This window comes from Erpetoichthys calabaricus, chromosome 17 (assembly GCF_900747795.2).
Source record: "Erpetoichthys calabaricus chromosome 17, fErpCal1.3, whole genome shotgun sequence".
NCBI classification, from domain to species: Eukaryota; Metazoa; Chordata; class Cladistia; order Polypteriformes; family Polypteridae; genus Erpetoichthys; species Erpetoichthys calabaricus.
Window position 1 is genome coordinate 9,442,751 of NC_041410.2, and position 14,397 is coordinate 9,457,147.

Genomic DNA, 14,397 nt, shown 5'->3' on the forward strand with positions numbered 1-14,397 from the left:
TGGGCTATTTTTGACAAGTTGACAGTGACTCAGTGGTAAAATGTGGGTTAAAAAAATCCCAAGGGACAAAAAGTACAGATGAGAGGAAATGAAAGTGAACTGCATTTAGGACTGAAGCCAGGAAGCACTTCTTTACTCAAAGAGTTGTGGGAATCTGAAGAAAAACTAACAAGTCTTGGAGTTTAATCATAAACCTTGCAACGTTTAAGATGTATCTGGATGACATTTGTGACAGCTTAGCTATAAACTAAACAAATAGGCTTGATGGGGTGAATAGCCTAATTAGTTTAACTCTTTGAGGGCTGAATATTTTTCCAAAAAATGATGCTTTCACACAGAAATCAACATAAAACGTCTGCTGCCGCATGCTGTGGCTGCCAGTTTGCCAAGATTGAGTGGCAGGCTTGCTGCCAGGCTGTCTTCACATGGCTGGGACAGCAACGGTGGCGGTCACGGTCGCAGTGTATTACAATCTGGATTCAACCTCTTGTCATTTTTAAGTGGCAGTCCTCCCTGGCGAACATTGTCAGTACCACTATTAGCTGGGAGTCGATCAGCTGAAGCTGGAACCTAATATTCATTTTCAATCACTTGTATCAAAATCTGAGTCCGACAAGTCATAGTCCAGTTCAGAAATGATAGGCAAGACGTCATCCACGGAGCATTTTGCTTTTCGCATTCACTTTGATCTCTTGCCAGATCTCAGTGCTATTTTTGCCGTTGTGTGCGCCTTGCTACTGACGTGAGCTCAGGGAATCTCGGTCAAACCAATGAATCTAACTTTCCTTCTAGCAACGAGAGTCCAACGTAATGGTTGGTTTTGTCACAGTTTATAGTTGACTACCATCGTCAACTCCTCCTTTTGACAAAAGTTGACATCAGCCCTGAAAGAGTTAATTAGTCAAATTTAGTTTTTTCTTATGTTTCAAAATGCTGTGTGTTAGGATCGTATCAGAACTCAAAGACTTGCATTCAGTTTTTTTCTTCTTTTTATTTTACAAAAATGTAGGATTTCCCTCCATGTGTTCTCTAATTGCATAGCTTCACTGAACTGTGCCCCAGTTTGAGTAAGGTGCAGCCAACTAATCTGTTGTGCTTCTTGCCTTACACACTTTGCTGTCTTTATGGACTTAGCCTCCCGATTTAAGAAAAAAAAAAGTTTTGAAAGTGAATCGGAATTGAATTTGTGACAGTATTGACCCAGAACAGAAATAGACCAGTAAATTGAAAGTTTCAAGGCAGAACCTGGAATCTGACCTGACAAATTCATAAGAAAACAATATAAGGTAAATAAGGAATAAATTGAGTCTGTCTCTGTCTGCTTCTGTTTTGTAACCTTATCCACTTTATAGTGCACAACTTTAATAAACAGGCATGAATTGATATTTTATGCTTGACTTATTGGAGGAATTAAGGTAAAAAATGTGACACATCTTTGCCTGCATAATGACTTATCAGAACGTCCTTTGCTTTTCTCATCTTTCTTTCCCATTTTAAGATGTTTTCTTTTCGATGATGTGCTGCTTTTTTCTCTGTTTTAGTAAAAGCTTATAATTAGCTGGGATATATTCATTATAGTAAAATTAACAGGACTCCAATCCAGAGCTGTTTTCTGCCTTGCATCTGATGGGTTCAGAATAGGCTGTGGTCCCCCATGACCCTGAATTGGATTAAGAGGGTTTGAGAATATTATGACATGTGCATTTGGCCATATTTAACTTAACTTGTTTCCAGCTAATTAAAAACAACCATCATGTTCCTTGGCCTGGTTTCATTCAGGCTGCACTGACAGGCCAAATAAAGATAAAATATTTAGTGAAAGACTTTTAAGCTCTTGTGCTAAGGCATTTTATCAACTATGAGTTGTAAAGATACAAGAACAAAGAGAATGTTTTGGGGCACCTTTTAGCCAACCCCATATATTCTAATCCATATAAATGTGAAAAAAGCGTGTTGGGGAACAGCTGTTATGCTGTGTTGGGTGTGCCATCTGCTGGTAAAAGTGAGAACACCATGGAAACAATTTATGTTTGGAGCATGCAGAAAAAAAGATTTAGATTGTCTTAAAGTTCCAATCCACAAAGACCTACTAACATGGCCTTAAGCCACACTGGGACCTCATCCAGTACTGTTTGATTCCAAGTGGTTTTCTAGGCTTTAAGCTTATGAAATGGATTATAAACTGACAATCTTTAGTCAAACAACCAAGTAAACACCATACATTAGCTCACCCCTCATTTACATTTTTCTGTTTTAATTGTGAGGACACTACCTTGAGTTGAGCACAGTGCTATAGCAAGTAGCTCCTACCATCTCACGATTCTTAGACGTCCATTCCATTTCTGGTTGTTGGTTGTTCTTTCTGTGTTTCTGTGTATTATTCTACAAACTTCTGTTTTCAACCACAGTGAAAGACATGCTGTCAGGCTGATCTGCAACTCTAAACTCCCTTTTTAAAAGCTGTCAGAATTGTAATTTTAGCCACAATATGTAGTAGTTTGTTTCTTACTTCCCAAATGGTGTTGAGTGCTTCCTGGTCTCTGTTATCCACTAGGTGTCTCAGGGAATGTTGTTCAATATTTAATTGAAAGAATTCTGGTGGAGTAACTTTATAGGTTTATAGGGTCCTTAATCTCCTGTGTACAGAGTCCAGTGAAGTGCTAATCAAAGTGCTACTCCCTGTTGCAATGATTCAGGAGTATAACTACTTTGCCATTAAACTTCTATCTTCAGTTGCGGTAGGAGAACTGTCACCTGTACAGAATACAGTAAAACTTTTTTTTTTTGCCTATCCCACCAACATGTAGCATATCCTCATGTAGCCTTTTCTGTTAAGAAATAAACAAATTTAATCTCTTGTACCCCAGGAGTTTAGAGAGGGGATATTTGGTTGATGCCAAACTACAGATAAGACTCACAGATGCAGTTCAACATCTAAATACAGTTAGGTCCATAAATATTTGGACAGAGACAACTTTTTTCTAATTTTGGTTCTGTACATTACCACAATGAATTTGAAATGAAACAACTCAGATGCAGTTGAAGTGCAGACATTCAGCTTTAATTCAGTGAGGTGAACAAAACGATTGCATAAAAATGTGAGGCAACTAAAGCATTTTGTGAACACAATCCCTTCATTTCAGGGGCTCAAAAGTAATTGGACAAATGAAATAACTGGAAATCAAATGTTCATTTCTAATACTTGGTTGAAAACCCTTTGCTGGCAATGACAGCCTGAAGTCTTGAACTCATGGACATCACCAGATGTTGGGTTTCCTCCTTTTTAATGCTCTGCCAGGCCTTTACTGCAGTGGCTTTTAGTTGCTGTTTGTTTGTGGGCCTTTCTGTCCGAAGTTTAGTCTTCAACAAGTGAAATGCATGCTCAATTGGGTTAAGATCAGGTGACTGACTTGGCCATTCAAGAATTTTCCACCTTTGCTTTAATAAACTCCTGGGTTGTTTTGGCTATATGTTTTGGGTTATTGTCCATCTGTATCATGAATCAATTTGACTGCATTTAGCTGGATTTGAGCAGACAGTATGTCTCTGAACACCTCAGAATTCATTCGACTGCTTCTGTCCTGTGTCACATCATCAATAAACACTAGTGTCCCAGTGCCACTAGCAGCCATGCACGCCCAAGCCATCACACTGCCTCCACCGTGTTTTACAGATGATGTGCTATGCTTTGGATAATGAGCTGTTCCACGCCTTCTCCATACTTTTTTCTTGCCATCATTCTGGTAGAGGTTGATCTTGGTTTCATCTGTCCAAAGAATGTTTTTCCAGAACTGTGCTGGCTTTTTTAGATGTTCTTTAGCAAAGTCCAATCTAGCCTTTCTATTCTTCAGGCTTATGAGTGGCTTGCACCTTGCAGTGCACCCTCTGTATTTGCTTTCATGCAGTCTTCTCTTTATGGTAGACTTGGATATCGATATGCCTACCCCCTGGAGAGTGTTGTTCACTTGGTTGGCTGTTGTGAAGGGGTTTCTCTTCACCATGGAAATGATTCTGCGATCATCCACCACTGTTGTCTTCCGTGGACGTCCAGGTCTTTTTGCATTGCTGGGTTCACCAGTGCTTACTTTCTTTCTCAGGATGTACCAAATTGTAGATTTTGCCACTTGTAATATTGTAGCAATTTCTTGGATGGGTTTTTTCTGTTTTCACAGCTTAAGGATGGCTTCTTTCACCGGCATGGAGAGCTCCTTTAACCGCATGTTGTCTGTTCCCAATAAAATCTTCCACATGCAAGTACCACACCTCAAATCAACTCCAGGCCTTTTATCTGCTTAATTGATAATGACAGAACGACGGACTTGCCCACACCTGCCCATGAAATAGCCTTTGAGTCAATTGTCCAATTACTTTTGAGCCCCTGAAATGAAGAAGGAATTGTGTTCAAAAAATGCTTTAGTTGCCTCACATTTTTATGCAATCGTTTTGTTCACCCCACTGAATTAAAGCTGAAAGTCTGCACTTCAATTCAACTGCATCTGAGTTGTTTTATTTTAAAATTCATTGTGGTAATGTACAGAACCAAAATTAGAAAAAAGTTGTCTCTGTCCAAATATTTATGGACCTAACTGTAGAGAAAAGCCAAGCAAAATGACACCTTTTGTGTACATATCGTAATCTTTTTAGTTAGCCAATAAAAGGTGTCATTTTGCTTGGCTTTTCTCTACATTCATAATGGCTAACACGGTACAACACCCTAGTACTATGGACCTAACTGTATATAGTCTGAAGGAAACTACTCTTGATTTATATTTGACAGTTTCCACAATGCACTGTCAAATTTTATTTGCCTATCTATTGCTTTTGTGCCTTTCATAGAGGTTTGTTCATGATTAAGGTCCCAGAGAAATATTAAGTTTTTCTCTTTTGTTATCTAAATCTGTTATCCTAATGTGTTACTTAATAAGGGAAGAAGACAGTAGAGGAATATTAGGGATTTGAAAAAGGGTAAAATTAGAACAATATTGTACAAATAATAATTATATTACTGTCAGAAAAATTAATAAAGAAATAGAATGGGTTTTCTAAATTTTAAAAGTTTGGCCCAGCTCTTTTTGGGAAGCTAGTCAATTGCAGGGCCCACTCATATCATGCCAATTTGGATTCAACACTGTGATGAGCTGGCACTGCACCCTGAGTTTATTCCTGCTTTGCACTCAAAGCTTTTTGGATTAGCTCTGTCCCCTTGCAACTCAGAATTGGATTAAGTTGGTTTGAGAATGTTACATTATGTTAGACATTGTAAGGAGAAAAACTGAGAAGAGTGGCAGACTACATAGATAGATAGATAGATAGATAGATAGATATATACAGTTACTAGGAGTGGAACTTAAAAAACCCAGAGCTCTGGATTTGTGACATAGTACACCACCATGCTGCCCACAGCTTTGACATTAAAAGATTTTATTAAGCTATTCATATTAGGAAGAATGCTTCTGCCGCAAATGATAAATTTAACCCACTCTTAGCATAAAAAATGGATTTGCACTATTTTAAGTTACTGAAATTCTTAAAATCTTTGTACATGTTATTTGATATAGACTTCAACTTCCTCCTACCTTGATTTGTATTTAGCACTGAATGGATAAATATTATTTTTCATGCTTGTTATCCATCTGTCTTTTTTTTTTTTATACAATCTGCTTCCCATTTACAGGCTCTGAATGCAATATCTATTAACCTGTTTCCTTTAACCAATTTTTCCCAAGTCACAGAAAGTTACGCTTAAGCTTTAAGCTTTATAAAGCCCTACTGAGGCCTCACATGGCGTAATGCATACAGTTTGGGTTTTTGTGCTACAAGAAAAAACATAGCAGCATTAGAGAAAGTTCAGAGGAGAGTAACTAGGCTAATTCCTTGTTTGAGAGGTGTGAGCTACGAAGAGAGATTGGCGGAGTTGAAATGTTACCATTTAAGCAAATGGAGTATAGGAGGAGTAACGAGCGAAGTTTTTAAAATTAAAGGAATCAGTACAGTGGATCCAGGTTGATACTTTAAAATGAGTTCATTAAGAACACAGGGATACCGTTGAAAACACACGGTTGGAAACTTACATATAAATTTCGCCCACATCTTAAAGTTTTTCTTCACACAGAAAGCCATAGACATATGGAGTAAGTAAAACAATAAGTAGTGTGGTTAGACAGTAGAAGTTTAGGATCTTTGAAAACTCGACTTGATGTTATTTTGGGGGAATTTGGTGGATAGGATTAGTTAGTTAGCCTGGAGACCAAAACTGCACACAGTATTCCAGATAAGGTCCCACCAGTGCGTTGTAAAGCTTCAGCATAACCTCCTTGGATTTGTACTGCACACGTCATGGCGCTATATAACCTGACATTCTGTAAGCCTTCTTAAGGGCTTCTGAAAACTGTCTGGCAGTTGATAGAGTCGAGTCCACTGTGACTCCTAAATCCTTCTCATCAGGTGTACTTTAGATTTTTCAGACTTCCCATTGTGCATTCAAACCAAATATTTTAACTTCCTACTTGTAACAGTTTACATTTGCGTACGTTAAATGTCACTTTGAAGCTTTTAGTGCATTCACAAACTTTTGGCATACCTGAACACGGTTTGTCTATTTTTGTGTGATGTCTGTATGTCAGGATGTGAGACAGTGGACATGAGAGCTGATAAATGAATCTGTCTGTTCAGATTGGCGTATGGTATTTTTTACTACTAAAATTCCATTTTTATGCAATGACAGTTGTCACATTTTTATTTGGTGGATTGCTTTTTACAATCTTGTCCACAGAACTCCTTGATGCATGGGTGCATCACAGCTCCCACCTGTACCGATGATAGGTGTATCATCCTGTAAAACCAATTGGCTTTCAGCTTCTCAACTCTGTTAGTGGTGACTTTAAATATTACCTCTCACCCCAGTACCAATATATAGGAGCCTCATGCTTAAGTTGTCAGTGTTGCTGAAAAAAAAAAACCTTTTTGAAATACCTTCTGCACTCCTTAAAAGAATTCTTGGGACCATATCTTTATTTGTGGGCTACAAGTGCAGGTGGAGATGGGAGAAATGCTGTCTTGCCGCTGCTGCTCAAATGCCTTCCGATGGCCCTTCTGACAAGCTAGCCAGTGAACACGCTGTCTTTGGACAAAGAAGCCCTTCATTGTTGTTCTGCAGGTGCAGGCCTTGCAGCTGGCAGCCGATCGCGCCATCCAAACAGATATGAAGGAGACGAGTGACGGGTCACCGATGATCTTGTTGCTTCTGCATCCAACCCCTGTGTGACCCACCAATGTGAATAATTTCTTTCTTTTCTTCCCTACCCCCTCCCTCCTTCTCCACCTTGATATTTCATTAAGCTAGTGAATGCCTGCTACACTTTGTGGCTGGCACCATATTCTGCTTATCAGGATTGAAGAGTGATGTACATCTAAACTTCTGCAGACTATGTAGGGATGCTGCGGCCGAGTGGCTATTGACACACACCAGCTTATTCAGGCTGTATGAGTGATGCATACTTGAGTGTGCTGGTTGAAAGATTCTTAGTGCAGCTGTTCAATCTTGTATATATTTCATTATTGAAGGTATGTATGCAATGTAGGGTCACTAGAATAAAGCAAGCATACTTCAGCACATAGTGTCCTGAGTGTAGTATACTGTATTAGTGTTCTCAGAAGAGATCATTTCATAATGAGCAAGATTTGCACAATTCTACATACACTTGGTGTTCCTGGTTGTATTATTTTCCTGTGGGCTGGTGAGCAACATAGCCGCTGAAATACAATGTATAAATGACCTTATATTCACCTTGCAGGGAAGGAAAGGAAGTGATGCCAGTGTCTGACATTCCTGTAGATACACACAGGGTGGTGGCAACTTGCCATTCCCTAGTGCAGATGGATGATGGGACATTAGTGGGTGATCCATTGGAGAAGGCCATGCTTACAGCTGTCGACTGGACCCTAACCAAAGGTACTTGTGTTTCAAAGGTATTTTCTGAGAAGTCGAGCAAATTGACACCTTTTATTGGCTAACTGAACAGATTGCATTATGCAAGCGTTCGAGGCAACTGAGGCCCCCTCTTCAGGCAGGTTGTATTTTCTGAAAGCAAACTGAGGGATGCACCCTTTCACCTTTCTTGGCTTCCCACTACAGCATCATTTTAAATTATTATTCTAATTTTTAATTTAGCAAAAGCCTTCACCCAAGGCAGCTTGTAAGCAAAACAAGCTCTACGTACAATCAGTCCTCACAGGTGGCGCAGTGGTAGTGCTGCTGCTTTGGAGTAAGGAGACTGTGGGTTCGCTTCCCGGTTCTTCCCTGTGTGGATAGCACTTTGAGTACTGAGAAAAGCGCTATATAAATGTAATGAATTATTATTATTATTATAATCTAAGTGACTTAAAATGACAATATTAATAAGCAATAGTAAAGAGACTTCAAAGCAGAGCACATGAAATGAAGTGCTATAAATGAAAAAAACAACTTGTAGTATAGGCTCAGAACTTGATTATACTCGTACCATGTTAGCTCCCTCAGGTACATACAGCATTTATCTTCATCTTTCTTCTCTTTGCTTTGTCTTCCATGCCTGATTGCAGATGAAAAGGTATTTCCTCGCAGTATTAAAACTCAGGGTCTGAAGATTCATCAGCGTTTTCACTTCGCCAGTGCTCTAAAGAGGATGTCCGTTTTGGCATCCTACGAGAAGATGGGCTCAAGCGACCTGTGTTACATCTCCACCGTCAAAGGTGCACCTGAGACACTTCACAGCATGGTGGGTCCTTTTTTTTATTTTTTTTCAATATTAACAAACATGGTGTATGCTAGGGAGGAACATTAGAAGGTGAGGTTGGGTGTCTTGCTACTTGGTATTTTAATATGTAAGTAGGTCTTCTAAGACATAATGATGGAAATTTCCATACTGTTTTGTAAGAACTTTTACATTTACTTACATGACAGATTAGTCCGTTGTTAAAATTTGTTTCAGAAGGTGGCATGGCACTACCTACCTTACAGTTTTGCTACTGTACAGCAAATACACGCAGAATAAAATACAGGTAAAATTGTTACAACGAATATCTTTACAACGAAATTTTCATTACAACAAAGTATTTTTATGGTCCCGACAGTTTCACCATATTACACGAGTCTATAGAAATCTCGTTACTACGAAGTACATTCAGCAGATACTTTCATTGCAATGACGTGCCCAAAAGGCATTGAAATGCCTGAATGAACCATCCACAGAGCAGTTAGTTCTGTGGTCGCAGCTCAGTTGTGCACAACAATCACGAAACAGAAACATTGTAAAATAAAATTTCTTTCTTCGATATTTTGCTCGTACTGTTTTTTTTCTGTTTTTGTTTTCTGTGGTTTTCAGTGATACCTTTTGCTTATCACTCATCAACATTTGAAAAACATCCATTGGAATTTAACTCATTGTCACCCTCCTATAGAAATGGCAGACATTTAAAAATAACAGTTCATATTAGAAGAAAAAAAAAACTTTTTTGCAGATCTCAATTGCGGCAAAAAGAAAAATAATGTTGCCAGTGAATTTGGAATTTCGCCATCGACACGGTCAACTTTCATGAAAGACCGAGCAAAAAAAGAAGAAAAATCTCGAGTTGCAAATGTATTCGAACTGCTGCATTTGAAGACATCGAAAAAGCCATTTTTATATGGTTCAGTGATGCTCGTTCAAGAAACATTCCTATTAATTCGGCACTCATTCAAGAAAATGTGAGGTTTCTAAACTGTCTTGGGACCTCCCCCAGTTGGACAACATGCCGAAAAGCATCCCAAAGTGCGAATCATCCTTTGTTTTTGTTTTGTAAGGTAGGAAAGTATCTTGCCTTTGATCCAACTTAGATAGTTTTTTAAAATCTGTTGCAATGGCAACCAAGAGGATACCAGTGAATGCATATCAACAGATTTTTAAAATTCTAATTGTTACTTTCTGTTCTTTTGCTGTGATCCATGAAAGAGGTACAGATGACAGAAATCGTCAAAAGTAAATCCATCTATCCATACATCGTCTTAAACAACCAATCCAATAATAGGTCTGGTTGCAGCCATCTCAGTAGCATTGACACAAGGCAGGAGGCAACTTTAGACAGAACACTCACATATCCCGGGCCTGTTTAGAGTTAGTCAATAACCAAACATGCATGTCTTTGGGCAATGGGAGGAAATCCATATTGACATGGAGAAAACATACAAAATCCACACTGTTGTCTTTAAAGAAACTAAAGACTCTCATTTCAGGTATAAAACTATCAAATGCCAATTATTTTCCTGGCATTTCTTTGTTTGTTTTTTTTTTCCTTCTACCTTCCTCAACATACATTCATACGTTCAGCATTCTTCAATGTTTTAGTTAAGTCTAATGGGGAGCTGTACATCTTTGATCAGCTAGGATTGTCACACTGTATTGTTAAGCCTTTAGCAAAATCTCATTGAATCACCCAGCATTATGGTGCAGTACAGGGTGATATGGTCTGTGCTAAGCACCGACAGTAATACTTGGTTGAAATTCAAATTTCAATCTTTTGCTTGAGATATTGAAGTGAAAAGAAATTGTTGATCTGATTGGTGTAAATGGCCTACCCTTGTCAAAGCAATTCTTTTGTTCTTATTTTACTGAGCTGTTTCACTCCTATGGCTTCATCTACAGTATGCTGAAGGTTGGATGACCAACTGGCTCTTGATTTCAGCTTGAAGCCAAAAGTCTGAACTTTTAGATACCCACACACATGTGAGGAAGTCATTTAAATCTCTTTGAACTGAACTTTTGAGAGTTAAGGCACAATATTAAATTACATAGTAGTTCATAGAGGCATTTACATTGGACTTTTAAACCACGGCATTGTCAGGTTAGCTTCTAACTCACCGGGCAAACCATTTATCCTGCTCATGTTATAAATGAATAAAAATATGTGAGAAAATGAATGTGATGTATTTTCATCTTGTAATCCATCCATCCATTTTCCAACCCGCTGAATCCGAACACAGGGTCATGGGGGTCTGCTGGAGCCAATCCCAGCCAACACAGGGCACAAGGCAGGAACCAATCCCGGGCAGGGTGCCAACCCACCGCAGGACACACACAAACACACCCACACACCAAGCACACACTAGGGCCAATTTAGAATCGCCAATCCACCTATCTTGTAATCCAATTTGGGTAATGGCATCTCCAAAATGTACAGTAATAATGAGCCTTAGAACTACATCACAGTAACATTTCTGGATATTTTTTGTGTTTTATTCTCAGTTTTCAGAATGCCCAGAAGATTACAATTCAGTTCATACAGAGATCTCCAGAGAAGGAGCCCGTGTGTTGGCATTGGGTTACAAAGAGCTAGGACACCTTACCCATCAACAAGTAAGTGATGCAAAAAAAAAAAAAGAGTAAGTTTTTCCTTCTTGTGTGCTTTGATAGTTATGGTGGTTGAGGCTGCATAGGAGACAGACCAGTAAGGGTTAGGTGACCACTAAACAAGCAAAACTTGTGGTGATGTCTAAAACATGCTAATAAAATAGCTTCCCTCATTTATGTGGGAAATTTTTCAAGTAAACTGTTGGAAGCCAAACCTCAAACTTTTATCCCTCTAGCTATAAATTGTTTTGCGGTATAAAAAGTGAAAGAGAAAAACATTACTGAAAGAAGTGTTACTCTGTGTGTAAGATATGAATCGGCAGAGGATAGAGATTTGGTTTGCAGCTTTTTCATGTAAAGAGAAATTTAAAAAATATATATTTTGATAAGCTTGTGAATGTGTGGCTTATATATTGTCTTTCTCTCCCCTCCCTTTAGGTGAGAGAAATGTCAAGGGATGACTTGGAGTGCAATCTGAAGTTTGCTGGCTTCATAGTGGTGTCCTGTCCGCTCAAGTCTGACTCCAAAGCAGTTATCAAAGAAATTCAGAATGCGTCACATCATGTAAGTATCTACCTGAAATGGGCAGAGAAGTGAATATTATAAAATATATATCATATTTATTTTATTGATATCTTAAGGATTACTTTAAAGTCACTCCACACAGATGCATAGTCACTTGAGATTACAAAAGTACTGAATATAAAATATTATTAATCTCAATAGCCTAAACATTTTCAGTAATTAACCTCCTTAGCGTTAGACCCAAGTATCACTTGGGCTGTGAAAACAGTACTGAAAGCGTTAGTCCCTAGTGTCACTTGAGCAACTGTATAAACGCGTCTCACATAAGCATTAGACCCCAGGGTTACTCAGGTTGTAAAAGTGCTAACGTGTTAGTCCTGAGCATTACTTGGCCAACGGTATAGGTGTCTTACGTAAGCGTCGGGTCCGAGCATTTCCCGAGCAATAGTGTAGACGCATCTTCTCCTAGCCTCATAGAGATGTCTCGTAAAAAATGTTTTTCAGCAGCCCAGGTGTTGCACACTCCTAACAGTGATATGAGCAATGATGTTAAGGACTTCAGGCAGTGAAATTTGAAACCAAAAGTGATTCTGATGAATCCAAATTTGATGCTCGCTTTTGGGTTTCTGTTGACCCTGCTTCAAATAAACCAGCACCACCTTCTTAAGATTCTGGGGGGCAGCCAGGAATAAATGTCAATGTTGACAGCCAAGATCCTCTTACTTATATGAAGTTATTTCTTGATGATGACGCGATGGAATGAATTGTTGTTGAGCTAAACTGTTATGTTGAACAGTGTCTGGTAAATGACCGTACACCTAAGCAGTTTTCCTGGTCAAAGATCTACCACACAAAAGACATATTTTGACAGTGTATACACTATTAGCTTCATCATTATTAATTCATTTCATATATTGCTGTAGCTCCTGCAACCCCTTATAGTGTGTGTGTGTGTGTGTGTGTACACTGATGAGCCAAAATATTATGACCAGTACTATATGAAGTAAATTACTTTATCTCTTTTGTAACAACAGTGCATGTCAAGGTCAGGGATATATTATCCGGTAAGCTGACATTAAGTTCACCTAGTCGACGTGTTAAATACAGAAAACTGGGCAGGTGAAAAGATCCGAGTGACTTTGATAAGGGCCAGATGACTGGGACAGGGCTTGTGGGGTTCTCCTGGTCAGACAAAGTGAGTACCTGTTGATAATGGTCATAGGAAGGAAAAACCAAAGACAGGTGTTGGGTTGCAAAGACACCTTGATATGAGTGGTTAACAGGTGCTGCCTTGTTTGATGCAAACCGAAAAAGGGTCTGCTGTGGCACTAATTGCTAATAATTTTAATGATGATTATTGGAGTAATGTGTTACTACACACAGTGTTTCAAATCCTGCTTTGTATGTGACTGCTTAGCCACTGGCTAGTCAGAGTGCCCTGTTGAAAGCACCAAAAATGGACGAGTGTCAGAACTGGACATTGGATCAAAGGAAGAAGGTAGTCTGGTCCATTGATTCTTGTTTTCCATTCCATCAAGTGAATAGATGAGTATGTGTGCATTGTTTACCTGGGTAAGAGATAGCATCAGGATGCACAGTGGGAAAAAGAAAAAACGGTGGAGGGAATGTGATGCATTGGGTAATATTCTGCTGTGAAACCCGGAATTCAGGCTTTCGTATGGATGTTAATCTCACGCTTTCCACTTACCTAAACATTGTTTCAGACCTCAAATTACCTCTCCAGGGCAATGGTATTCCTTGATGGAAGTGGCCTCTTTCAGCAGGCTAATGTGGCCTCCACCACATCATAATTCATTATTACATGGCATTGGATAAGCATCAAATTTGCAAACCTTAGTTAAGCATCTAAAATCAATACAGAACCGAATCGAACCATACAGTTTTGGGACTAATACGATCGGGCTCTGCCAATTGCTTTTACTCTCACGAATTACGCCTAATTCGAGCATTTGTTTCACCTCATCGTGTACTACATTCTTCCTCACCAATTTAGCCGCATTTGGACTTGTTACAATTTTATGTTCAGCAAGTTTAGTGAGGCCAGGTAACGAGGAAAAGACATCAGTGTTTCTTCCGATCAAAGACTGCAACTCCGTTTTCGGAGTGTCTGTCAAATTGTTACAAATAGTAATGTCAGTCTGGGAGACTGCAACCGCGGAGGTTAACACCTTGCCCGGTTCGTGCCATTCTTTCAAGAGATTAACATATAAAGTTTGAATGGGCTGTCACCAGCCCAGTATTCTAACTTGTAATTTACAGGATCCATCCGCTTTTCTACTACAGCAGGAACCCTGCCATTTTGCCAGGAACTTATGTGGGTCAGATGGAATCAGAACAAGTACCCGATAGCCCTTTTTGAATTTGTGGAGTTTGTTTTTCTTATCATAATTATATTTCTGCGTCTCCTGCTGACACTGCTGATGCCCCACTGCGATAGAGGATAATTTAGAATTTTGTTCCTGCAGTGAAACAACCCAATCTACAAATT

General features: G+C 39.0%; 1 protein-coding gene across 1 annotated transcript in view; it reads left to right on the forward strand.

Moving 5' to 3' along the window:
• atp13a1 (ATPase 13A1) overlaps positions 1–14,397 on the forward strand; it is a 68,434-nt gene that overhangs the window by 34,115 nt on the left and 19,922 nt on the right. The window contains exons 13-16 of the mRNA XM_028823929.2: positions 7,794–7,951; positions 8,581–8,756; positions 11,259–11,369; positions 11,802–11,927. Coding sequence (XP_028679762.2) covers positions 7,794–7,951; positions 8,581–8,756; positions 11,259–11,369; positions 11,802–11,927 — 571 coding nt within the window. The remainder of the gene's footprint in view (positions 1–7,793; positions 7,952–8,580; positions 8,757–11,258; positions 11,370–11,801; positions 11,928–14,397) is intronic.